Source organism: Crocuta crocuta, unplaced genomic scaffold, assembly GCF_008692635.1.
Source record: "Crocuta crocuta isolate KB4526 unplaced genomic scaffold, BGI_CrCroc_1.0 scaffold191, whole genome shotgun sequence".
In the NCBI taxonomy this organism is placed as follows: domain Eukaryota; kingdom Metazoa; phylum Chordata; class Mammalia; order Carnivora; family Hyaenidae; genus Crocuta; species Crocuta crocuta.
The window spans coordinates 39,444-65,916 of record NW_027527878.1 but is presented as its reverse complement, the minus strand read 5'-3'; the positions used below and the strand labels follow the sequence as shown (position 1 = coordinate 65,916).

Here is a 26,473-nt window from a genome sequence, read left to right as displayed (position 1 = left end):
GATTCGTTGACCATAAAATAGTGGGTCCATTTCTGGGTTTTCTATTCTGTTCCATTAATCTCTGTGTTTTTATGCCAGTATCATACTGTCTTGATCACTACAGCCTTGTAATAAAACTAGAAGTATGGAATTTTGATGCCTTCCACTTTGCTTTGCTTTTTCAAGTTTGCTTTGGCTATTTGGGTAGTCTTTTGTGGTTCCATACAAAGTTTAGAATTGTTTGTTTTAGCTCTGTGAAAAATGCTGGTGGTATTTTGATAGGAATTGCATTAAACATATAGATTGCTTTGGGTGGTACAGACATTTAAACAATATTTGTTCTTCCAATCCATGAGCATGGAATGTCTTTCCAATTTTTTGTGTCTTCTTCATTTCTCTCATAAACTTTCCATAGTTTTAAGCATACAGATTAGATCTTTTATCTCTTTGGTTAGGTTTATTCCTAGGTGTTTTATGGGTTTTGGTGCAGTTGTAAATGGGATCAATTTCTTGATTTCTCTTTTTGCTACTTCATTATTGGTGAATAGAAATGCAACAGCTTTCTGTACATTGATTTCATATCCTATGACATTGCTGTAATCAGTTCTAACAATTTTTGGTGGAGTCTTTCAGGTTTTCTACAAAGTATCATGTAGTCTGCAGATAGTGAAAGTTTGACTTCTCTGCTGATTTAGATGCCGCTTATTTCTTTTTGTTGTCTGATTACTGAGGCTAGGATTTCCAGTACTTTGTAAAATAACAATGGTGAGAGTGGACATCCCTGTTTTGTTCCTGACCATAGAGAAAAAGCTCTCAGTTTTTACCCATTGAGGATGATATTAGCGTGAGTTTTTAATATAAGGCCTTTATGACATTGAGGTACGTTCCCTCTATCCTTACTTTGGCAACCATCAACTAGCTTTGGTTGTCCACATAGGCCATGGAGACTGTCCCTCAAGACCTCTGCTTATGCTTTTTTTTTTTTAAATTTTTTAAATGTTTTTTATTTATTTCTAGGAGAGAGAGAGAGACAGCGTGAGCAGGGGAGGGTCAGAGAGAGAGAGAGAGGGAAACGCAGACTCTGAAACAGGCTCCAGGCTCTGAGCTGGCAGTCAGCACAGAGCTGGACGCGGGGCTCGAACCCACGAACCGCGAGATCATGACCTAAGCGAAAGTCGGACGCTTCACCAACTAAGCCACCCAGGCGCCCCCTCTGCTTATGCTTTTACCTCTGCTTGGAATTTTCTTTTCCTCTTCCCCTTCACTCACACCATATACCCTCTCCAACCACTTAACTCTTTTAGGACTTAACTTCTGTGTTTCCTCTACTAGAAATTCTCATGACCTCACCCTCTTTCCCAGGCTAAACTAGGTGACCTCTATCTTGAATTTACCTTGTGTATTATTGTGAATTCTTTTTCACTTTCTCTTTCCCACAAGACAAGGGATGGAACTGATGTTTTAATCCTTATAATTCTAGTACCTTACAAGCACTTGACACTGTTCATTTGCTCATGATTAAATGCCCTGTGTCCCCTGCCCCCCACCTACAGAGATCTTTAAGTTATAGCCTAAAAGTGGTTTGACATTCGGTTTTAGAGATTAAGATGAAACATCTTCATGTTTAGCATAGGGGAAAAAGTATTTCTTTGGGGTCACATACTCTAACACAAATAATATACCAGATTAAAGGAGTGAGATTATAAAGCAAATAATTTCATTCCTTTTTTAAATTGATACATATCTTCATAAGTAATTGTATATAATTATGATCTGTACATTGTGCCATTTTTAACTGTGATACATGGTTATCTAAATTTTTTATGGTTGGAGACATTTATTTAGATTCTTCAGAGTAGAATTGCAGAGTTATTAAATACTAATTTATGTAGATACAATAGATGTGGTTAAATCAACTGATAAATGGTTAGTACCTGGTGCTAAGTGGTACCAAAATGATGCAGCACATTTGATATTTAGGACTAGTTATGCCTTTTTAGCCATTATTGTATAATTGAAAATTATGTATTAATTACCAACCACAAAACGAGATCAGTGGGTTAGTTCCAGAGTTGAGTAATAGAGGAGTGCATTTTGGGGGGATTAATTTTCACAGTTCTTAGAGAGATAGTTGACTTTTAAAAGAACCAGAGTTGCTAATAAACACTGCAGAAAATAGAAATGTCATCATCTGTTGGAATGATTAGAACACAAATTATACCCTTTTACATTCGGATATTACAGCTGGTGTTTCTGAAAGACTCTCTTTACATATTATATTTTCCACTGTAACCAGTTTTGCTTTAAAAAGTAGCAGTTTGAAAGGTAAGGTGTTCATACTATTGAACAGGGAGGTTGGAGTTCATCATTAGGTTTGTTACCTTAAGATGAGCATTTTGTTTTTAATATTTTTTCAGTCATTTTAATAGCAATACTTATTTTTTTTCCAGTGGCCTACTTCCTAGTTAAAACTTTTTTTTTTTTTTAGTTAAAACTTTTTAAACAATCACATGACAAATTATGTAATATGTGGTTTACTTTTCTTACTGCAATTATTCATAAAAAGGAATTTTATGGAAATTATAAGCAATGGAAGTGATTGTTATTAACTGTGATTATAAACTGGTCATTTTCAGCAAATATTTTATGGCGAGTTGAATATTTCTTTTTTTGGAAATTTATTGTATAAAGAAATCTTATTAATAGTGGTAGGCTTTAGCTTTCATTTAACATGACAACTATGATGAATAATTTTTATGCCAATAGGATATTTCTATGTCCAGTTTCCAAATGGGTTATATCTGGATATAATTGCACAATCAACTATTAATGTAAATTATTGTCCAGTGAGATTGTCTGAAGTGAACAATGACCATACAGGGGCTGAATTAAAATAATAATAAAAAATACCCTTAGATTCTAGAAGGAGGCCATTTCCTTTTTGTTTTCTTTTCTATCACTATGCCTTTTATATTTCCTGTTCTCCAACCCCATTTCTTCAAGATTCTACAAAAAATGTTCTAGGAAATAATGTTGATGTTTACAATAAATTATAAATAGTAAGGAGACTTTGAAAGAATCAAAGAATTTTCACCACCTCCCACTTTTCTGTACCACCTGTGCCCAAAAGATGTAACTATTTTTCTCATGTTGGCTGCTATTCAGATTATCTTATCTCTTTTCCATAGTGATGTTGAACCGGAATGGCTGGACAGTGTGCAGAAAAATGGAGAATTATTTTATTTGGAATTGAGTGAGGATGAAGAAGAAAGCCTCCTTCCTGAGACTCCTACTGTGAATCATGTCAGGTTCAGTGAAAATGAGATTATAATTGAAGAGGATGATTACAAAGAAGGAAGAAAGTATGAACCTAAACTCAAGCGGTTTACCAAAATTTTAAAAAGTAAAAGTCTTTTACCCAAGCGCTATAATAAAAAAAATAGCAATGACAGTGAGCCAGTGTCCATTCTAAAGCATCAGTCCAACCAGAAAACAGGAGTGGTCGTCCAACAGCAGTACAAAGATGTGAATATTTATGTAAACCCCAAAAAGTTAACTGTGACCAAAGCCAAAGAGCAGCTGAAGCTTCTGGAAGTACTGGTTGGGATTATTCATCAGACCAAGTGGAGCTGGAAAAAAACTGGAAAACAGGGCAGTGGAGAGAGACTTGTGGTCCACGGCCTATTGCCAGGAGGATCTGCTATGAAGAGTGGTCAGATATTAATTGGTAAGTGTTGTTGGTGAACATCAGTTCTTGTTTGCAGAGATTCAGGATTAATAATGCCTTTTGAGACATGTGATCAAAACAGAATTATATCCAGAGTCTCAACAGATTAAGGACTACTCCATGATATTTGGGACAGTAGTGAAATTGTTTAAGCGTGGTGTACTGCAAGGCATAGTGTTATTTAAATAAGTACTTTGGTGAGTTGAATTTGTGTGTGCCTTGTTTAAGCCAAGGAATAGCTTATCTAATTTTTGAGTTTTGAATTATATAATTTTATTTCATCTTGGTTATATTTGCTGACAAGAAAAAGAAAATAAGTTGATTTTATAGTGATAATTTAGATTTCAATGACTTATTCCCAATAGCATAATATAAAAATAAAAATATGTAATTTATGAATAAAAATACTTTTAAATTGTATGTTTCCACTTGAGTACACTAAGTTCTTAAAGTGGTGTTAAACTGTTTCATTTGGCATATTTAGCCACAGTGATGTTATACGTAAATTTCCTTTAAAAAGGGTGCTTGTCATAAAATATCTCAGCAATTTCAAGGGGAAAAAATAAATCCAATAGTTATTCTGGATATATATTAAAGTGAACATTTTGTATTGCTAATACATTTTTAGCTGTTGGATATAATTCTTGCATCAGTAGCAACTTTATTACTTAGGGAAAGCTGTATTAGTCAGATGTGAAAATATGTTATTAATGAAACTTAAAAGTTATTAACAAATCTGAAAGCTAACAGTCTTTTAAGTTGACTCAGCCTATAAGATTTATATAAAGGAACTTTTATAAATACTTTAGAAACATTTTTTAAAAAATATTTTAAAAAAACTTTTTTTTTAATGTTTATTTTTGAGAGAGACAGAGAGAGAGAGAGACAGAGACAGAGAGATAGCACGAGAGCTGGGGAGGAGCAGAGAGAAAGGGAGACAGAATCCAAAACAGGCTCCGGGCTTTAAGCTGTCAGCACAAAGGCTGATGCAGAATTTGAAGCCATGAACCTGATCATGGGTTCAGATCATGACCTGAGCCGAAGTCAGATGCTTAACTGACTGAGCCACCCAGGCGCCCCTACAATGTATTTCTCTAAGTCTGAGTTGCATTTGTTCGTTCATTGATTCAATAAAATTTTCGAGCATCTGTTAAGTGTCAGGAATACGAAGATTACTCTAATGGTCCAGTTACTCATCTTAAGAAGCTCATAGTGTGGTGGAAGAGATGGGTCAGAAACAGGCAGATAGTTTCACATAGTATGATAAGTGCCGTCATGGAGGTTTACAAGGATGAATCATGTAGGAAGAGCATCTGTGCAATGTGTGTTCCAAATGGTTGCAACAAGATCTCCATGTTCTCTTCTTACAGTGTAATGTTGATACTCCCCGCCATGGAGAGTTACAGTGTTTGTGTCACTTCCCATACCCCCTGGCCTCTGCCATGGGCCTCTGACTACAGCTCAAAGAGTATTATGTGATTTCAGAAGTAGGGTCATAAAAGGTGATGCAGCTTCTGCCTGGTATTCTTGGCATCCAGTTACCATTCTGTGAGCAAAGCCAGTGTACACGAAGAGGCCATGAGCAGTACTCTAGCTAATCACCCCAGCTGAGGCCTCAACCACCCTGCAGTATCAGCTACCACACACAAGTGAAGAAGCCTTCCAGATAACTCCTGCCCCAACCACCATGTGGCTGCAACTACGTGAGGATCCCTGAGTGAGAACCTCAACTAAGCCCAGTCAACCCCAGAACTGGGAAAGATAATAAATGGTGGTTGTTGTTTTAAACCACTTAGTTTTGGGGTCATTCATTATGCAGCAACGGAAAGCTGGAAGAGAAGCTAATGCATGCTTATATTCTCTCAAGTTCTCAACTTTCTGTTTTGTAAAATATCTTTAAGTTTTATTCTTTTCATTCTATCAAAGGAGGCCATAATTCATGCTTATGAAATCCTGCTTGGATTGCCAACCACCTTAATTTTAGGTACCATGTGATGGGTAACTCCAGCTAATGTACTGTCTATTTTTATCTGGGGCCTCTGTTCAGTACCTAATTGGACTGATTTATAGACACATCTATAAAATCCTTTTTACTCATTCCTCTTGAAACCTAGTAGAAAGGTGATTTGATCAGTGAGCATTCTCTTCCATGTTTCCTTTCCCATGATCTTCACTCCAGTTTCCTGAACCCTCTAGGAATGCTAGTACCTAGACCTTGCCTCTAGGCCTGATCTTTCTGCACTAACTGTATTGGGAGGAAAGAGAATGAACTGTAGAGAGGAAGAAACTACTAGGTAGTATTGTTGTTTATCTTTAAAATAATGTAAAGATACATAGGATGCTAGAAGTGTACTTTCTTTTTTCTTTCTTTTTTTTTTTTGTACAAATAGTTTATTATCAAGTTGGTTTCCATAGAACACCCAGTACTCATCCCCACAAGTGCACTCCTCCATGCCCATCCCCTCCCCCTCCCCACCCCACCTATCAGTCCTCAGTTTGTTCTCAGCATTCAAGAGTCTCTCGTAGTTTGCCTCTCTCCCTCCCCCCTCTATTTTCTCCCTTCTCTCCCACAGTCCACCGTAAAGTTCCTCCTAATCCTCCTATACGTGCAAACATGGTATTTGTCCTTCTCTGCCTGACTTATGTTGCTCAACATAATGCCCTCAAGTTCCATCCATGTTGCTACACATGGCCAGATTTCATTCTTTCTCATTACCATATAGTATTCCTTCGTATAGATAAACCACATTTTCTTGATCCATTTGTCTGTTGATGGACACTTAGGCTCTTTCCATGTTTTGGCTATTGTTGAGAGTGCTGCTATGAACATTGGGGTACATGTGCTCCTATGCATCAGCACTCCTGTATCCCTTGGGTAAATTCCTAGCAGTGCTATTGCTGGGTCATAGGGGAGTTCTAGTGTTAATTTTTTGAGGAACCTACACACTGTTTTCCAGAGGGGCTGTACCAGTTTACATTCCCACCAACAGTGTAGGAGGGTGCCCGTTTCTCCACATCCTCGCCAGCATCTAGAGTCCTCTGATTTGCTCATTTTAGCCACTCTGACTGGTGTGAGGTGGTATCTCAGTGTGGTTTTGATTTGTATTTCCCTGATGAGGAGGGATGCTGAGCATCGTTTCATTTGTCGGTTGGCCATCTGGATGTCCTCTTTGGAGAAGTGCCTGTTCATATCTTCTGCCCATTTTTTCACTGGTTTGTTTGTTTTTCAGGTGTGGAGTTTGGTATCCAAAACCTATCCTTATAGGTTTTGGGTACTAGCCCTTTATCTGATATGTCATTTGCAACAATCTTTTCCCATTCTGTCAGTTGCCTATTAGTTTTATGGATTGTTTCCTTTGCCGTGCAGAAGCTTTTAATCTTGATGAGGTCCCAATAGTTCATTTTTGCTCTCGATTCCCTTGCCTTTGGGGATGTGTCAAGTATGAAATTGCTGCGGTTGAGGTTAAGGAGGTTGTTTCCTGCTTTCCCCTCTAGGGTTTTGATGGTTTCCTGTCTCACGTTCAGGTCTAGAAGTGTACTTTCTGACCCTGAGTGTGGTTACATGAATGTGTTCATTTTTTGATAATTTATTGTTATACTGCTACAATTTGTGCACTTTTCTGCATGTTTATGGAATGGCAATAAAAAGTTAGGAAAATGAGGCTCATGATTTCAGTTTCATAATGGAAGCATTTCTGACTTACTAATAAGTTAAAAAAAACATTTGTCAGAATAAACTGGTTATTTGATCTTTGGTGCATAGCAAAACGCTTAATTGATAAATAAGCCCCCCAAAACATTTATTGAATAAATCCATAAACTGTGTAAAAAATATGCGTAGGGAAAACAATTAGATGTAAATATAAATACAGCAAACTGCTAATAGTGTTGGGTTAGTGCAGAGACATTATGGGTGATTTGTTTTCTCTCCTTTTTCAGGTTTTTAATTTTATGATTATGTTGTATATTTTTAAAGTTGCATACTTTGGGAATAAATAATGGACTATTTTAATGTCATGGTGAGTTTGATAATCTCACAAGATGAGATTTTCTCACTTGTTTTCTTCATAATTTCATTTCACACTGAAGTCTGTGGGTGAGCTGTGAGGTAACCCTGTAGGCAGGAGGATCATGAAAACTTTGTCATGGTAATGCAGTTTGCTGGGGTGACTTCTGTCGTTGTCTGTCTGGAGGATGACTTCCTTTGACTAAAATCCGTTGGCCAACACCTTGAGACCGGGGACTATTTGCATTCTTTCCTTTCAAGACAGCAGAACTCTATTCTATTCTGATTCTGTACTGGGATTTTAGGGGGGTTGCTGAAATTTTCAGTGCCATTTTTGCTCTTCTTACTACTGATTTGCATCTTTATTTTTTATTTTTATTTCTGAGTTTTTCCTAAAGTTTGACAGTTGGTTGCTTCTGGACTACCAATAGCCAGCCTCCATCCCCAGACCAAAGCAAATCCTCTTTTCGCCTATATCCTAGAAACTGCATGTCACCTTGGTGATATTTTTTCTTTAAGATGACCCATTTTTGCTCATTTTAACTAGGTGTTTTTTTAGAATTGGGAAGGATGGGGTTAGAGAAATCACACAGTAATGTTCTAGATACACATACCCGTATAGAATGTTTTAGTTCAACATTAACACAAAGTTTTTATTTTTATTTATTTTTTTATTTTGAAGATTTTAGTTTTAAGTAATCTCTCACCCAATGTGGGATTCAAACTTACAACCTGGAGATCAAGGGTCAAATGCTCTACTGACTGAGCCAGCCAGGTGCCCCTAAAATTTTTATTTTAAGCTCTTATTATGTAACTTCTAATGTTCTCACCTGTGATCACTGAATAGCTTTTTTTTGTATGACATGTTTGTGCTATTTCTCTTTTAAATTTTTTAAAGTTTCTGGGGTTTTTTTTACTTTTTAAAAATCTTTTTGAGGTATACATTCATAAGATTGGGACAAATCTTAAGTGTACATTCATCGAATTTTGTCATATGTCTATACCTGTGTAACTACTATCTAGATCAAGATATGGAACATTTCCAGTACCCAGAAAACTTCAAGGTGCCTCCTCCCAGTTAATACCCCCTCCCAAAGGTAATCTGAAAGTCCAGTTTTCTATCAACAGAGTTGATTCTGCCTCCTCCTCTTTTTTTATTGTTTTATTTTACCTCTTCTTGAATTTCATATAAATAGAAGTATACAGTGTGTATTCCCTTGTGTTTATTTTCTTTATTTTACAATCTGTGAGAAATATCAAAGTTGTTGCTATGTAGTATTCTATTGTATGAATGTACACTATTATTTTTCCATTTCACTGTTGATGGACATTCTGGTTAAAACATCTGAAGTACTTAAAAAAAAAAAAACAACAACCAAGCAGATTTTTTAAAATCTTTATTTATTTATTTTGAGAGAGAGAGAGAAAGAGAGTGTGTACATGAACGTGAGCAGGGGAGGAGGGGCAGAGAGAGAGAGAGAGAAAATTCCAAGCAAGCTCTGCACTGTCAGAGCCCCATGTAGGGCTCGACCTTATGAACTATGAGATCATGCAGAGTGGAAATCAAGTCAGACATGTAGCCAAATGAGCCACCCAGGCACCCCAATGTGCTTTTTTAAAAAGATGGATTTGTGGGGCACCTGGGTGGCTCAGTAGGTTAAGCGTCAAACTTCGGCTCCAGTTATGATCTCACAGTCGGTGGGTTTGAGCCCCACGTCAGGCTATCTGCTGACAGCTCAGAGCCTGGAGCCTGCTTCAGATTCTGTGTCTCCCTCTTTCTCTGCTCCTCCCCCACTCTCTCTCGGTCTCTGTCTCTGAAAATGAAATAAAGACATTTAAAAAAAAGATGGATTTGTTTTTTATGAGTACCTAATAGCTGGTTTTATCCTTTAATATTTTGCTTGTTGTTATTTGACACACATTTTTATTTTCCCCTTCTGAAATGCTTGCAACATTTCAATTTTCTCACTGAAGGGAACTCTGTTTGTCTTTCCTTCCTCACATTTCTTTCCCTTATTTTACCTGTGGTACTTGACTCAGCAGTAAAGAAATAAAATGGAAGCAGTGAGTTCATTGGAAAGATTGAATTTTAGAGTTTTTAGGCCTTCCTAGAGAGCTGGTGCAATTAATTCCTTCTACAGATAAGTACCAGAGGGATTTTATGATTTACCCAGGAGCAGAGGGCAGTCGGTGATAAAGCTGGGACCTACAAGTCCGATTTCCATTCACAGAGTTCTTTTACTTGCTGTAGTGTTCACTTGAATGGGTGGGAAAGTGCCAAAGGATTTCTCTTTGAACTAAAAAGAAAAGAAATTATTTAATCCCTTCAAAATGTAATTTGGAAATAAGGATTAAGCTATAACAATGTACTTTTTAACCCATTTAATCCATTTGGAGACACTTATCCAAAAGAAATAATCTAAAACAGATCTGTAAACCATGGCCTTTCATGTCATATTAGGCCTACCACCCATTTTTGTAGTCTGCCAACAGAAAATGGTTTTTACCTTTTCTATGATTAAATCAAAAGAACAATATTTTATTACATATGAAAATTTTATGAAATTCAGATATTAATTTTAATTAATAAAATTGTATTGGAACACAGCCACATTTGTTTATTGTTTATTGCTGCTTTCAAGCTACAGCTGCAAATTTGAAGAGTTGCTGCAACAAAAACCATATGGCCTGCAGAGCCTAAAGTATTTACTTATCTTGCCGCTTACAGAAAATGTTTGCTGTCTCCAGGTGTAAAAGAAGGAAAAACTACGTGCGTGAAAACATTTATATAAGGGGCACGTGGGTGGCTCAGCTGGTGAAGTGTTCGATTTAAGCTCAGGTCATGATCTCTTGGTTCGTGAGTTGTAGCCCCATGTTGGGCTCTGTGTTGACAGCTCAGAGCCTGGAGCCTGCTCCGATTCTGTGTGTGTGTCTCTCTGCCCTTCCCCCGCTCATGTTCTCCTTCTCTGTGTCTCAAAAATAATAAACATATGAAAAGTTGTAAAAAAGTAAGAAAAACATTTATTTAAACATTTTTTAGTAATAAAAAATAAACATGAAAATGTCAAACTGGAGTATGGTTTTTTGAATTATAATTTAATAAATGTATGTATTATTTGACTACTAAAATTATAATCCAAAAACAGTGTGGGGCACCTAGGTGGCTAAGTCGGTAAAACAGTGCAGGGCAGCTGGGTGGCTCAGTCGGTTAAGTGCCAACTTCAGCTCAGGTCACAGTCTCACAGTTCATGAGTTTGAGCCCCGTGTCGGGCTTTGTGCTGATATCTTGGAGCCTAGAGCCTGCTTCAGATTCTGTGTCTCCTCTCTTTCTGCTCCCTGCCCCGCAACTGCTCATGCTGTCTCTCTGTCTCAAAAATAAATAAACATTAAAATATTTAAAACATAAAACCAATACATTAACTTTAAAATTCTTACTACTTGAGAGGTTTAAAAGGATGAAATTCCGCTATAACTTGTGTCAATATAGGTAAAGACTAAAAATAATTTGGTTTTAGGTAGAGACCTAAAAATAATTTTGGTTACAGTGTGCCGCCGGGGTCATCAATACCTTTTCCAGCATTTCTGTAGTATTATTTTCTATTTTAATGAGAAATAAAAACCTTATACTAGTTTCTTTTCCAGCCTGATCAGGGAATGTGATATTTTACTTAATCAAATGTTTTCAACAATAGTTACAGTATATGAGTCACCATTACTCAAGATTTCTAGAATGATAGGAGAGACCTTAATTTTCTGCTTATGTCTGCATATTATAAATGAGGGATTGGTATTGAAACTCAAAAAATACATAGTTAAATTAATTCTCTTAAAATTTAAGAATTTTTCAGTACATGTCTTCATGGTAAATAAATTAACTTGAAGATGTAAAATGGCAGTATGGTAACTATGTTTCAAAAGCCAGATTCTCTTCTCCCTGAACTCATATTCAGCTTAATTTAAATAACCAATTTAAATTCACAACCTGATCCCACACCACTGGCACATACATATTTCCCAGTCTTTTTGTGCATAAATCCCTCCTTCCAACAAGATTTATTTTTTTCTCCAGCTTCCTCTATGTACTTTTGTATCCAGATCTGTCCTTTATTATTCATAGTTCCTGATTCTCACTTGGTGCTTAGCCAAGACTGATTTGTATTGTTAGGCAGGTGTATTCATTTTCATTTTGTATTGTTAAGCAGGTAATTTGTGCTGTGACAAATTACCATAGACTCAGTGGTTTACAACAACACGAATTTATCATCTTGCTATTCTGGAAGTCAGAAGTCTAAGATGTGCCCTCTTGCACTAAAATCAAAGTATCCATAGGGCTGCATTCCTCTGAATTCTCTTGAATCCCTTTTCTCGGTTGGGTTTCAGAGGCCTCTTGAATTCCTTGCCTTGTGGTCCTTTCCTCCATCTTCAAAGCCAGCATCGTAGTATCCTCAAGTCTCTCTCTGACTCTGACCCTCCTGCCTCCTTTCTTATAAATACCCTCTGATTACATTGGGCCCACTTAGGTAACCTCCCAATGTCAACATCCTTAACTTGATTACATCTGCAAAGTCCCTTTCGCCACGTAAGGTAACATTCACAGATTTCGGCGATTAGGATATGGACAACCTTGGGAGACCACTAACCTACCTACCACAGTGGGGTTTTTTACGTAAAATAATGAGTTTTAATTTTTTGTCTTTGTGATAGTAGTATTTATTTAATGTAGATAGTTTAGAAAATATAATTAAGCAAAAAAAAAAAGAAAAAGCACATATACCCAAAGGCAAAAATTTTATATGTATCTTTTCTTTTTTCTGCATTTATGTGTAATAGTTTTATATTAAAAATAATTTCTTAACCTGTATATTCATATTGTATATAGTATAAATAGAACTGTAGCAAACTTTGGCATATATTTTTTCATAGGCCTTGGTACCCCTCAGTACACATTTGATATTAAGTAGGTGCTGAGAAATTGATGGATTTTCTCAAATTTTACGTTGAGGAACAGATTTAAGCACTGTGATATACTGATTTCACCTCTTTATATTTTATTAGACTTTGAATTTATCTTGATAAAATTTTGCATCAGCAATTCACAGACCTGATAAAATTTTGCATAAGCAATTCACAGACCATTTCTTACCTAGCGGTACAAACCAATTAATGCACTTCGTTTACTTTCAGCCTTTAACAATGCATACTAATGACTCCTGTGTCCTTGTTGAGAAAGAACTTTCCCAGAGTGTATACTGCCCACTGCAGTGGTATGATGTCCAGGAAGGCTGCCATTTCTGAGTCACAGGAATGCTGACAAAACTTGAGGAAAACAAATATCTATGAGAGTGAGAAGTGGATATAACTCTTCTGTTACAGAAATATGAGAAATTTTTCGGTGCACCTGGGTGGCTCAGTCAGTTAAACATCCAACTTCAGCTCAGGTCATGATCTCTTGGTTCATGAGTTTGACACCTGCGTCGGGCTCTGTGCTGACAGCTCAGAGCCTAGAGCCTGCTTCAGATTCTGTTTCCCCCTGTCTCTCTCTCTCTGCCCCTCCCCTGTTCTCTCTTTCTCTCTCTCAAAAATTAAAAAGAAAGAAAGAAATAAATTTTTCTACCTAACATTTAAAATATTTTGTATACTACAGTCACTCTAAAATTAATTTTCATATCTGTTATGATGATACATATATGTCTCCTTCTTTTAGACTTTTGTTAGACATGTTTTCAGATGATTACTCCCTATAACACTATTTCTGTTATTCACTACATAAACATCCTTGAAAAATAATTCAGAGCAAGCAAGGACTTTCAATGCCTTAGCTTGCAAGATGTACAAAAGAGAAACTGTTGGGGGCGCCTGGGTGGCTTAGTCGGTTAAGCGTCCGACTTTCGCTTAGGTCATGATCTCGCGGTTCGTGGGTTCGAGCCCCACGTCGGGCTCTGTGCTGACTGCCAGCTCAGAGCCTGGAGCCTGTTTCAGAGTCTGTGACTCCCTCTCTCTCTGACCCTCCCCTGCTCACGCTGTCTCTCTCTCTCCTAAAAATAAAAAAAAAAATTTAAAAAAAAAAACAAAAGAGAAACTGATGGAGAATTGTTTGCGAACACTATTATCTATATACATGTTTATTATCTGTCTTCCCCAAAGGATATGAAGCTCCACGAGGGTAGAGATGTTTGTCTGTTTTGTTCAATTCTCTATCCGCAGTGCCTAGAACAGTAATTGCCACATAGTAGGTGCTCAATAAATATCTGTTAGATGAATAATAATTATTTGGTCCATTTCTAATGATATGTTTGATTAGGAGTGATAAAAAATAATATTGATATATATATATTTCTACTAATAAAGCCCATTGGTATTTTGATATTATCTCTAATTTTGTTGTAAAAGTAAATTTTGATTTTAACATTGATCTTTATTTTATGAAAGCCACCAAATTTGATAAACATACACATTTAAAGAAAAGCCATGGAGAAGGAGATTGTTACCAAAGCATGCTGTGTGTTTTATTATGGTTGGGGCCTTTGAAACAAAGGCACAGAGCAATAATAACAGTGAATACTGCAACATACTGAGTTATGATATGCCACATGGATTCAGTTAAAATTGTAGCTAAATTTCTTTACTGTGGGTTAAGTGAGTAGAGTCCGTTATAATAAGTGCAGTACTTGTCCTTTGAGTTTACATAATGCTCTCAAATTATATCTGAAATGAGACTGTTCATCTCTTTAAATATCCATAGGTTGTAGTTAGTTATGACACTATGCTGAGCTGTATTATAATGTCAGAAAAGAGTAGAGTGGGAGCTTATCTCTGCTGCTAATGAAATATATAATAATATATAATGAGTTCCATACTACTTTGAAGAGGTCAGAATTGATGCTTTTTATCTTCTAATTTTAGATCTTTTTGGTTTTTGGATACTTATCCAACCACCTTTGTTACTCTGTTTTCAGGTGATGTCCTTGTTGCCGTGAATGATGTGGATGTGACTTCTGAGAACATAGAGAGGGTTCTGTCTTGCATTCCTGGACCTATGCAAGTATGGACAGTCTTTTTCTTTTTTCTTTTTTTTTTTTTGATTTTTTTTTTTAATGTTTTATTTCTAGGAGAGAGAGAGAGACAGCGTGAGCAGGGAGGGTTAGAGAGAGAGGGAGTGACAGACTCTGAAACAGGCTCCAGGCTCTGAGCTGGCAGTCAGCACAGAGCCCGATGCGGGGCTCGAACCCACGAACCGTGAGATCATGACCTAAGCACAAGTCGGACGCTTAACCGACTAAGCCACCCAGGCGCCCCTGAACAGTCTTTTTCTATATTTTATGATGAAATGTCCTGACATGATGAAATGTCCTTTATGATGAAATGTCCTTACGAAAACTAAGGATATCTTGCAGTGTTTTCTTTTTTTAAGATCCTGAAATTTACCATGTATAATGTGGGTTACACTACATACTTGACTATTTAAGGGTCTTGGGTTTTTTTTTAATGTTTATTTTTAAAAGAGAAAGAGACAGACAATGAGCAGGAAAGGGGCAGACAGAGAGGGAGATATAAAATCTGAAGCAGACTTCAGGTTTTGAGCTTTTAGCACAGGGCCCAATGTGGGGCTTGAACTCACAAACTGTGAGATCATGACCTGAGCTGAAGTCAGAAGCTCAACCGACTGAGTCACCCAGGTGCCCCTATATACTTGACTATTTTAAAAAACTTAGCTCTTGTTAACATTTTTAGCTTTTGAGATTATTCTGAAAAGAGGAGATATATCTACAAATAAAACTCCCCCCTGGGGCACCTGGGTGGTTCAATCGGTTAAGCATCTTGTCTGACTCTTGATTGCAGCCCAGGTTATGATCTCATGGTTTGCCGGTTCAAGCCCTACTTTGGGCTCAGTGCTGAGCATTGAGCCTGCTTGGGATTCTCTATTTCCCACACTCTCTGCCCCTCCCCGGCTTGTGCTTGCTTGTTCTCTCTCAAAATAAATATATAAACTTAAAAAAAATTAAACAAAAAAACTTCTCCTAAGTAAAGCAGGAATAATAATAAAATGACAATAATAAAAAGATCTATAATGACTAACCTGTCATTATAACTACCATATATGTTGATGAAAATCCAGTTCCTAGAAAAGTCGTTTTAACAGTCATGGAATTTCTTTCTCTGATTTATTAAAATCACTATTAAGTTTTTTTAAGTGTGGTTTTGTTTATTTTTTTTAAAAACTACACTATTTTGTTGATTTTTTTCTGTTATATAGTTTAACCTTATTCCCAAGCTCTTATATTTAGCTATTTAGTGAATTATTTTTCATTCCTTGTAGGTAAAAATATATCTCTTGCATAATAGTTATTTTGATAGTCTAAGCATTGACATTTTGTATCATAGATGACATTTTTAGGTCATTAGATATATTTTGAAAGTGCTATACTTTTGTTTGTGAATGCTCTGTCTGCTCTTGTTAGTCTCAGGAATTAGCTGGGGCACCTGGGTGGCTCAGTCAGTTAAGTGTCCATCTCTTGGTTTTGGCTCAGGGTTTGATCTCACTGTTTGTGAATTTGACCCCCTGCATTGCTCTCTATGCTGACGCTGTGGAGCCTGTTTGGGATTCTCTCTCTCCCTCTCTCTCTGTCCCTCCCTGGCTTGGGATTCTCTCTCTCTCTCTCTCTTTCTCCCTCTCAAAAATAAATAAACTTTTCTTAAAAAATAAAAAAATAAATTAGCTTTCTCTCTTTTGAGGGATAGGGAGGATGATACGCTTTAGATAGGTTAGATGTTCTATTAGACTATGAGAGAATGAAGCAACTTTCTGGATTGGTCAGGATAAAGAACAGATTCCCTGATAAATCAGAATTGTCCTGAATCCGATTTAAGATCCTGAAGTAATAAGATCCATGATGCAATTCGTTATTTTCTAAGAAATAACATTTTCCTTATGCTCACTTTTTTCTCTTAAAGCACGCATACACCAGACACACTTATGGATGCTCTATAAAAGTATCTATCTTTGGAAATGCAAAATGAAAGTGCTAGAATAACTATGGTAGCTAGTGACCAGCAGTGTTTAGGAATGGATAGAGAGATATCGATGGAGACCAGGTGGTGGTCAAAATATTAACAATCAGGCAGACACCAGCCATAATGCAGAAATAGAGTATAGTGCTGTCACCTTTGGTTGCCAGATGTGGAGAGGTCAGCCATGGTACGAGGGTTTCTCAGGGGGCTCAGATAGCAGCTTCTTACCAATCAGTAATGAAGAATTACAGTATTTTAACAACTGAAACAGCCTCACCGAAGTAAACTGTCTATATGTCAGCCCTGAGTAAGAGCTCCTCCTTTCTTGCCTCGGTCACCTGCAGGTGTCTGCCAGTATTGCCACAGTGCAACCATGTCTCTTCCGTCTTCCAAAAAAGAAAAACTATGTTTACAGTGAGTCCCATTATACTTATGTTTAATTAGCATTTGCAAAGTCAGCTATGCACACCACAAGATAAAAAGAGGAAGAAATAATGATTTAAATATTTTGGTCCAATTCCACCCACCATTTACATGTCCTTATTAAGTGTGAAGTAGGAGTCCTGTATCTGCTGTTTGCCCAGTTTGCCTTTTACAGCATGAGCATCTTGCTGCATTAAATGTGGTTCTGGATTTAAACACACACACACACATACACACACACACACTCACACACACATGCAGCTTTTATGTGCCAATATGTACATCTTGTGCCTGAATGAAGAAACAGCAGTTTGTTTTGAAAATGGAAGGAAAACTGTGTTGAATTGTTTGAATTTATCATATTGAGTGAATATGTTATACCCCAGTACTCTAGCACATTTTTACCTTTCCTAATGTAAGTTCAAAGTGGTTTTGACACTGTATAATTTGAAAATATAATCCTGTCTAAAGATGTATATTATTAACATCTTTTTATTATTTAAGAAAATAAATTATTCTTATTATAAAGCCAATACATGTTCATTGTAAAAACTGGAAAATATGAAGACGTAAAGGACAAAATCTTTTAAAATCCCACCATCTGAGGATATCTACTATTAATATTTTGGAATATTTTATTCTAGTTTAACTTCTTGAATATAAACATGTATGCATTTGTTTGTTTTACGCAGAATTGGTATTATAGCTGTGTCATACTCAAAAGCAGGCACCAGCATTTAGGGTGATATGCCTTTAATAATGATTTAGAACATAGTTAAAATTCTTTTAACTAGAAATAGCGTTTAATTGGTAAGCCACATTTTTCATACATCATTAATGTTGAAAGTAGGGAAAACTATAAGCTTCTAACTACCAGCCATGTAAACTAGGAGGTTCAGAGAGGGTAGGAGTAGAATTGGGAAAGGAAGTAGTCTTTGTACGTTTCAGGCATATGTTGGTATTTTGTTAATTTCATTTCCTTTAGTAATTTTATTTATTCTTTATTATTCCATATAACAGTCTTTAAGATGCCAATAATAGTATTTCTATATTATATGTGAAGAAGAAGAATCTAAGAGAGATTTAATGATTTCTCCAAGGTAGTAGAATTAATAACTCAAGGAATTGAAACTGGCTCCAGTGCACAATCCTTCCCTTTGTAACAAAACCTGGGGGGGGTGGGAGTGGGGGTGGTTCTTCACTCCTGCTGGGTCAGAACTAACTGAGGTGAACTTGTTCCAGAGAAAGTTGTTTTACCTGCTTTGTATCTATGGCATCTGAAACAGTTGTTTAAGCGATAAGAGAAGAGGAATGCATAGGAAACTTTTTAACATTTATATTTGGAAATATCAGCAACATTTTCAGCTGCTACTCAGGGTATAAAATGGTCTGAAAGCTTTGTGTCGTCTGACAGAAGATGGCCTAGGAGATACCTACAATGTGGTAATGTGCTAGGATGAGGTCAGATCTCCATTTTAAAACCTTGCCCTGAGCAAGTTGCCAGACTCTTCTGGGTTTCAGTTTTCTCATCTATAATCAGAGGAGATTTGAGCAAATATATCTGAGCACGGGTCCAACTCTGCAGTTCTGCATTTGGTTTTTAAATAAGTTCTGTTATAAATAGATTACAAATACCAGAATGAGATGCAGAGGTGAAGCCTGTATGCTAGGTGAGATGTAAAAGTCCCAAATCATTTTCTTTCAAAGCCAAGTTTTAACATTGTGCAAAAAGAGTTGTCTTAGAGTCTCCAAAAATTTAACTATCATGAAAGGAAAAAAAGGCTGGAGAACTGTTCTAGACTAAGGCAGACTGAAGTGACATAAAACCAAATACAGTGGCTAATCCTTCATTGATCCTGGATTGCAGTGGGGAACAGCCATATTGGGACAATTGGGGAAATTTGGGCACAGACTTTGAAAACAGTATTGTATTTAATATTCAGATTCCCAAATGTGATAATTATATTTGGTTGTGTAGGAGAATGCCTCCGTCTAGAGGGCATACATGCTCAAGTATTTAGCAATGAAGCATTAAAATGTCTGCAAATAGTTCTGAAGTGATTCAGTCAATTTTTAAAAAATATTTATTTTTGAGAGAGTGCACAGAGGGAAGGAACAGAGAGAGGGGGACAGAGGTACTGAAGTGGGCCCTGCACTGATAGCGGTGGGCCCGATGTGGGACTTGAACACACGAACCTGAGCTAAAGGTGGATGTTCAACTGACTGAGCCACCCAGGTGTCCCAGTCAATTTTTTTTAATACATAGAGTGGGAGTGAGGAAGGAAGGAGAGGGAAATGTGACAGAGAAGAGAAGCAAATGTGACAAAATGTTAAGGATTGGTGAAACTGGATGAGGAATAATACATGGGTAATTATTATATTCTTGCAATTTTTCTGTAGGCTTGAAATGTGTTAAATTAAGAAGTTGTAGGTTTGAAAAAAAGAGGTTTTAGGTATTTGAAAGGAAAACAAAGGTGCAAATACCCTTCTAATTATCTACTTTTGTGAATTTGAGCTCACAGATCTTGCCACAGCTCTGTGCACTCATTTATTCAACACGCACATAATTGTGCAGGTAGTATACCACCCACTCCTGATTTGATCAGAGATCTTGGGTCCAAATTTTGCAGATGAGCAGGGTTGTTAGCACTAAGCACTGGGCCACAGTTCATTTTCCTAGAACTTTGGAGGAGGCCAACTCCTTTTCTAGGAGATCAGCCTGTGGAACATTAGTCCTGGACTCATACCTCTCAAGTACATCTTAGGTCCAGGAGAGGGGGAAAAGTTTTCGTAAAGGAAATGATAGTTGAGTGGAATGTTTTAATTTATTTTATTATTTATTATTTCTATGTTATACAAAAGTGATAGTCACATATGCTGTGGAAAAATTAGGAAATAGACTGTCAAAATTTAAAAAATATATATATGTATGTAAATATATACATACATATATATATATTTAGGGGCACCTGAGTGGCTCAGTTGGTTAAGTGTCCAGCTTTTGATTTTGGCTCGCTTCATGATCTCACAGTTCATGAAATGAAGCCCCAAGTCATGCTCTGCTCTGATAACCCAGAGCCTGCTCAGGATTCTCTTTCTCCCTTTTTGCCTCTCCCCAGCTAGCACGCTAGTGCTCTCTCTCACTCAGAATGAAGAAATAAAGTTTAAAAAAATGTGAAATCTTCTCTATTCTCAGAACCCAGAATTAACCACCTGTGTTGATATTTTATTTTTTAATGTTTTAATGTTTTTTATTTCTGAGAGAGAAAGAGCATGAACAGGGAGGGGCAGAGAGTTGGAGACATATTTTCTGAATCAGGCTGCACCCTGACAGCTGAGAGCCCTATGGAGGGTTTGATTGAACTCATAAACAGTGAGATCATGACCTGAGCTGAAGTCAGATGCTTAACTGACTGAGAGCTACCCAGGCTTGATAATTTAAAGTGGAGGACTGACTTTATCAGATTTGCACTTTAGGAATATTTCACTCTGAATGGGATCGGAGGTTGAGGAACCAGGCTGGCTTCATAGCAATCGGAAGAGAGGTGATAAAGGCCTGAGCAAGGTGTTGGCTGTGGATATGGAGGAAGGAGTAGATCATGTTTAAAATGATGTGAATTGAAGAAGACTGTACTTCCTGCAGACTGAAGGAAAGTCCAAGGTGCCTTCCAGGTTTCGTCTTGAGTAACTCAGTGAAATTGCCCAAAAGAGAAGAGGATCAAGGAGAGAGAATTTGCTGACTCAAATAGACTCAATGCCTTCAGAATTTTGATGGAGGAATTTTCAAAGCATCTGTCAGACAAAGCAGAAAGGATCAGACATGCAGATAGTAGCCAGATGTTGTGAGAGAGACTGCGAGGGCCATGAGGTAGAGGTGAGAGACTGGTCAGCTCTTGGAGCTGCTTCAGATTCTGACAGCCTCCCTGGTTCCCATCTGCGAAGAGGATGGCATGGAGAGAAAGAATTTGGCTATTTGACAGAGGTTGAAGAGACATTGCTGGTTACATTCCGGGTTGAAGATAGAAGTAGAGAGGTAGTAATTAAGAAAACAAGATATTGGAAGTGATGAGTTATAGAAAGCATGCCAGACCCTGAGGAAAGGCACATCATCTCCTGAACTGGAGGGAAAGGAAGGAAGGATGGGCAAATTGCACACACACACCAAAAAATGTCTCGGGAGAGACCCACAACAAGGAATGATAAAACATGTCACAGGTTAGCATCTAGGAAGGAACAACAGAAAAGAAAAACCCCTTTATAAGAAGTTTCATAGAAACTATTTTATATTAGATGTTTCTTAATAAAGATTTTTTCTATAAAACACATATCCTTAATATTTATGTATATCAACCTCTTGTTAAAAATAGCACTTAATTCTTAATTTAGTTATTTGTCTCACCCATTTTCATTTTATCAAGGCAACCAGAGATCATGACATTTTAGAGCTACCTAACATATATGCTTTGCAAAATGGCTAAAGTGTAATTATCTTTGCGTTTGAAGCTAACTTTACTTAAATCAGAAGAATGGTGGCTAAAATGGCTCCTTAAAGAATTTTAATGGATGGTTCTGCGGTCTGTATATTTGTTTGAGTTTTTGACATGGTGAGGGGAAAACGTCCTTACACCAACAAAAAGTGCAGTTGTTTGCCAGGCATAACATTAGTTTTCAAGTATGTCATTTTTCACTAAGCATAGCAAACTAGTCAAATTTTAGGTTGTTGGTGGTGCCTCAAGTAAAATTAGTGAATTTTTATTTTGAATTTACCACCTCATTTCCTGTTGTCATTTTTGTTAGTTATGGTCTTTTGACCTCTCCACCCACAAGAATCTCAGCTGGAAAAGATACCCTCCCTGTTCTAAAATATGTTTCTTTCTCTGAAGACCACCATTCTCCCTGTTCACCACTGGTATACATTATCTCTCACAGACACTCCCAACAGACCCAGACTGTCTCTGTGACACCTACTTCCCTAGGATGTCACTCATCTTATGCTCCCTGCAGTCAGATTTCTCTTCCTCCACTACACTTACATATATGGCTCCTCGCCAAAGCCCACTGATGGGGACAGTCTCAAATCTCCCATCTATCCTGTCATAAGGTCTGGGTTCCAGATTCCCCCAGATTCTTAGGATTTCTCACATTTTCAAGAACACCACCAAAGGCTCCCATATATTTTCTTTTGGACACACTTAAATTCTCGTTTTCAGATAAAAGGACCCTCAACCACCAAGCCATTCACTTCATGAGATCCTTGTTCAAGGATTTTATATGTCAATGCTTATGCTTGTATTTCTACTTACGTATACATATGTTGAGCACTGCCCACTAGTACAGATAGAACTCTAAAAACATACTCTTTCTGGCCATCTAATACTTACCTGTTGCTTGTTTGGGTCAAAACCTCACAGCAAATATTCTTTTTCACATCCTTCTAAGATCTTAAGACAACATCTCTTCAGCTGTCTCTCACCATAATCTTATATTGTTTCATCAGATAATGCTTGATTGTTCCCATATAGGATCTCTAATTTTTCACATTTTTATTTAGTGTGCCTAATCCTCCCCTCCCCAATATCCCAGTGTTCTACTCAGCCTTTTTTTGGGCATAGTGTTATATCAAGAGCCCATTTTTCAACATTAGGTTTATATCGAACATGAAAAATTTAGTAAAGGTTGATCTTTTCTGTTTGGAATACTATTACATGTTTTGTGAAGAAAAGCATGATTATCAGGCCTCAAAAATATTTTATGCAGAATTTACCTCCTCCTACTTTCTATACAGATTACTGCTGATCTTGACCTAGTTTCTCTTTGAATATATACATATTGATGAATCTAGACCTCATGTCTCTTTTCTACTTGTTAATAACATAAATCTGAGATTTAGTTTAGAAAAGATGTTTCTTTAACTCAATTCACTTTAGGTAGACAGAGATAATTTAGTGCCCCTGAAATGTCACAGACAGCTACAGGTAAGCAAAATTGAATACAACCATAAATAGTCCCTTCTTGCCAACAAAAAAGGATATTTAGATATTTTTTCTTTGGAAGGTTTTATTTATCAGGACAAATTTATTTTATAGTCTAATATTAACAACAGTTGGATGGGCTGGTGGGTTATGAATGAATTGTTAAAAACATATGCTTAATATTTTTGATAAAAAAATATAAATATATAAAGCTCATTTTTAAAAAATGACTACATATGTTAGTATTCATCACATATTTAAAGTTGGCCTTAAAAATGGTACCTCTTACAATAAATTATTAAAAATTAGGGATTATTTATTACTATCTTGATAACAGCTTTTAAAGATTTTCTCTCAAAATATAACTTATTGTGTACAATTTTATCTGCTTTTAAATATTGGCTAGACATCCCCCCTGCTTTATTTAGATTTGATTGACCAATAAAAATTGTATATATTTAGGTTGTACATGATTTCTTTTAAAGGTTGCACTTTGATCATTTAATACACATATATTGAGCAGACTTCTTTTTTCTTGATCAAGCATGAATTTATTTTCTGACTTCAAATGTAATCTAATTTTAAAAGAGTCATTACGCTTTAATGATTAAATTTGAAACTTTATGGATTATTACAATTAGAATATCCTGTTTTACTCATCTATACTGGTAAGATTTTAAACACAGGAATACTTTGTGGTTATATAGTTTATGATGATGTCCTTACTACACCGAATTAGCTATATCTAGTGAAAACTGCTTTTAGTCAAGATACACCCTGGTGCTTCTTTAACATGAATAAGGGGCGCCTGGGTGGCTCAGTAGGTTAAGCGTCCGGCTTCGGCTCAGGCCATGATCTCACAGTTTATGGGTTCGAGCCCCGGGTCGGGCTCTGTGCTGACAGCCAGCTCAGAGCCTGGGGCCTGCTTCAGATTCTGTGTCTCCCTCTCTCTCTGACCCTTCCCCGCTTATGCTCTCTCTCTCTCTCTCTCTCAGAAATAAAACATTAAAAAATATTTAAAATGAATGAGTTATCTTTGGCCAATTAAGCGTCTACATACATCTTTTTCAAGGAAAGCTAATTGAGAAGTGGAAGCTTCCTTTCAACAACTGAAAAATGCCACATTCTGGACTCTTACCAGTCTTGTCAACCATGAAAAAAAAACTATCTTGATAAAACTGATAATCTCCTCAAGGTCATGATTCAAGTTCCCGCACATTGATAGTTTTCCTTGGTCTTTATTTTAAAGGACCTCAAAGAATGTCTAAGAAAATGTTTGAATATCACCTCACTTGAAAGGAAAGCTAATCTGGCTTTATGAAGTTCCTTTTAATCCTGAATCTTCCTTTTCCCTTCCCCAGATGAATCAGTGCTATCAGCATTCATTGTAATAGTGTTGCTCTTTTTGAAATTATGAGATCATACAAATTCTTGTTTTTCCATGGCATTTTCTTTTGTTGTCAGTAACTTAGAATACAGTAATTAAATAAATGAATTTTTGTACACATAAATTCTTATTCAATAAATATTTGTAATAATATGTGCTAGGCTACCAGCCAGAGATAGAAATATAAATAAACTACATAGTCCCTGCCATAAAGAGCTCACATTCTAGGATGATTTTTAGATATACTGTGTGTACCTGAATATATATGCATGTGCAGGCCCTTTTTTGTGAAAACTACAGCTGACTTTTCCTTGTTGAAAAAATAAACACATTGTTTTAATTGTTAAAGGTAAAATTGACATTTGAGAATGCATACGCTGTGAAAAAGGAAGCAACTCAACCAAAACAGAAAAAGGCACAGTCGAACACAAGTGATTTAGTCAAACTTCTATGGGGAGAAGAGGTTGAAGGTATCCAGCAAAATATCCTCAACACTCCTCATATCGTTATGTATCTCACACTACAGCTTGACTCGGAAACATCAAAGGAAGAGGTGAGTGCCTTCTCAAAAGCGCAAAGGGAAAGAAGGACCTATTATAATCTTCCAAGTGAATACTAAGCACTTTTTTCAGTCATTCTGTGTCTTTATGGTTTTGGTATGTCTCTTACACAAGACATAAGTCTAATTGTCAAGCCTAATGAATCCATTTATACAGATTACTGAAATATTTAAATTTGTTTCTTCCATCTTCTTTATTTTTTTGTAAATGCTTTATTTGAGAGAGAGAGAGAGAGAGAGAGAGAGAGAGACAGCGTGAGCAGGGGAGGGTCAGAGAGAGGAAGGCACAGACTCCAAAGACAGGCTCCAGGCTTTGAGCTTGCTGTCAGCAAATAGCCTGATGCAGGGCTTGAACCCAAGAACTGTGAGATCATGATTGAAGTCGGATGCTTAACCAACTGAGCCACCCCGGCACCCCTCTTCCATCTTCTTTAAAAATTTCTATTTGAACTACTTTTTCCAAAACATTTTTCTTACCTATTGTTGGTTGCGGTAGTCTTTATTTATTTTTAGTGATCGCTCTTAAATTTTTATCATATTTATCTTAACAGACTCTAAAACAGTATCTTAACTCTTTTTTAAAATAATTCAAGGGGTTCTTGAGTGGCTCAGTGAAGCGTCCTACTTCAGCTCAGGACATGATCTCACAGTTTGTGGGTTTGAGCCCTGCGTCAGGCTCTGTGCTGACATCTCAGAGCCTGGAACCTGCTTCAGATTCTGTATCTCCCTTTCTCTCTGACCCTCCCCTACTCATGGTGTCTTCTCTGTCTCTCTCTCAAAAATAAAAAAAAATTTAAAAAAATGTTTTAAATAACTCAAGGCCCTTGGTACACCTTAATTCCAATTTCTCCTCTTCACATACATGCTATTTTCCTCAGTATTTCAGTGCTATCACTTTTTTAAAATTCCAGAAATTGGGGGTAAATATACTAGTGTTACTACTATTAATTATTTATTACATTGTATACATTATAAAATATATAAGCAATACATTATAAAATGCATATTTTATACATTACACTTCATACAAATGAACCTTCTTTAAATTTACCTAAATGCTTACCACTTTCTTTACTATCTTTCTTATCTCTGACTGTCCTTATTTGATCATTTTTCTTCTTCTTAAGACATATATTTTAGGCATTTATTTTTTATTTGTTTTTTAAAGTTTTATTTATTTCTAGGAGAGAGAGAGAGAGAGACAGTGTGAGCAGGAGAGGGTCAGAGAGAGAGGGAGTCACAGACTATGAAACAGGCTCCAGGCTCTGAGCTGGCAGTCAGCACAGAGCCCGACGCGGGGCTCGAACCTAGGAACCGTGAGATCATGACCTAAGTGAAAGTCGGACGCTTAACCGACTAAGCCACCCAGGCACCCCAAGGGACTTTTTTTTTTTTTTAGTGAAAGTTTCTT

At 36.7% G+C, this 26,473-nt stretch overlaps 1 protein-coding gene across 1 annotated transcript in view; it reads left to right on the top strand.

Annotated features, from left to right (window-relative positions):
- INTU (inturned planar cell polarity protein) overlaps positions 1 to 26,473 on the top strand; it is a gene marked incomplete at its 3' end in the record, with an annotated part of 84,143 nt that overhangs the window by 20,013 nt on the left and 37,657 nt on the right. The window contains exons 2-4 of the mRNA XM_077780989.1: positions 3,168 to 3,706; positions 14,669 to 14,754; positions 24,853 to 25,056. Coding sequence (XP_077637115.1) covers positions 3,168 to 3,706; positions 14,669 to 14,754; positions 24,853 to 25,056 — 829 coding nt within the window. The remainder of the gene's footprint in view (positions 1 to 3,167; positions 3,707 to 14,668; positions 14,755 to 24,852; positions 25,057 to 26,473) is intronic.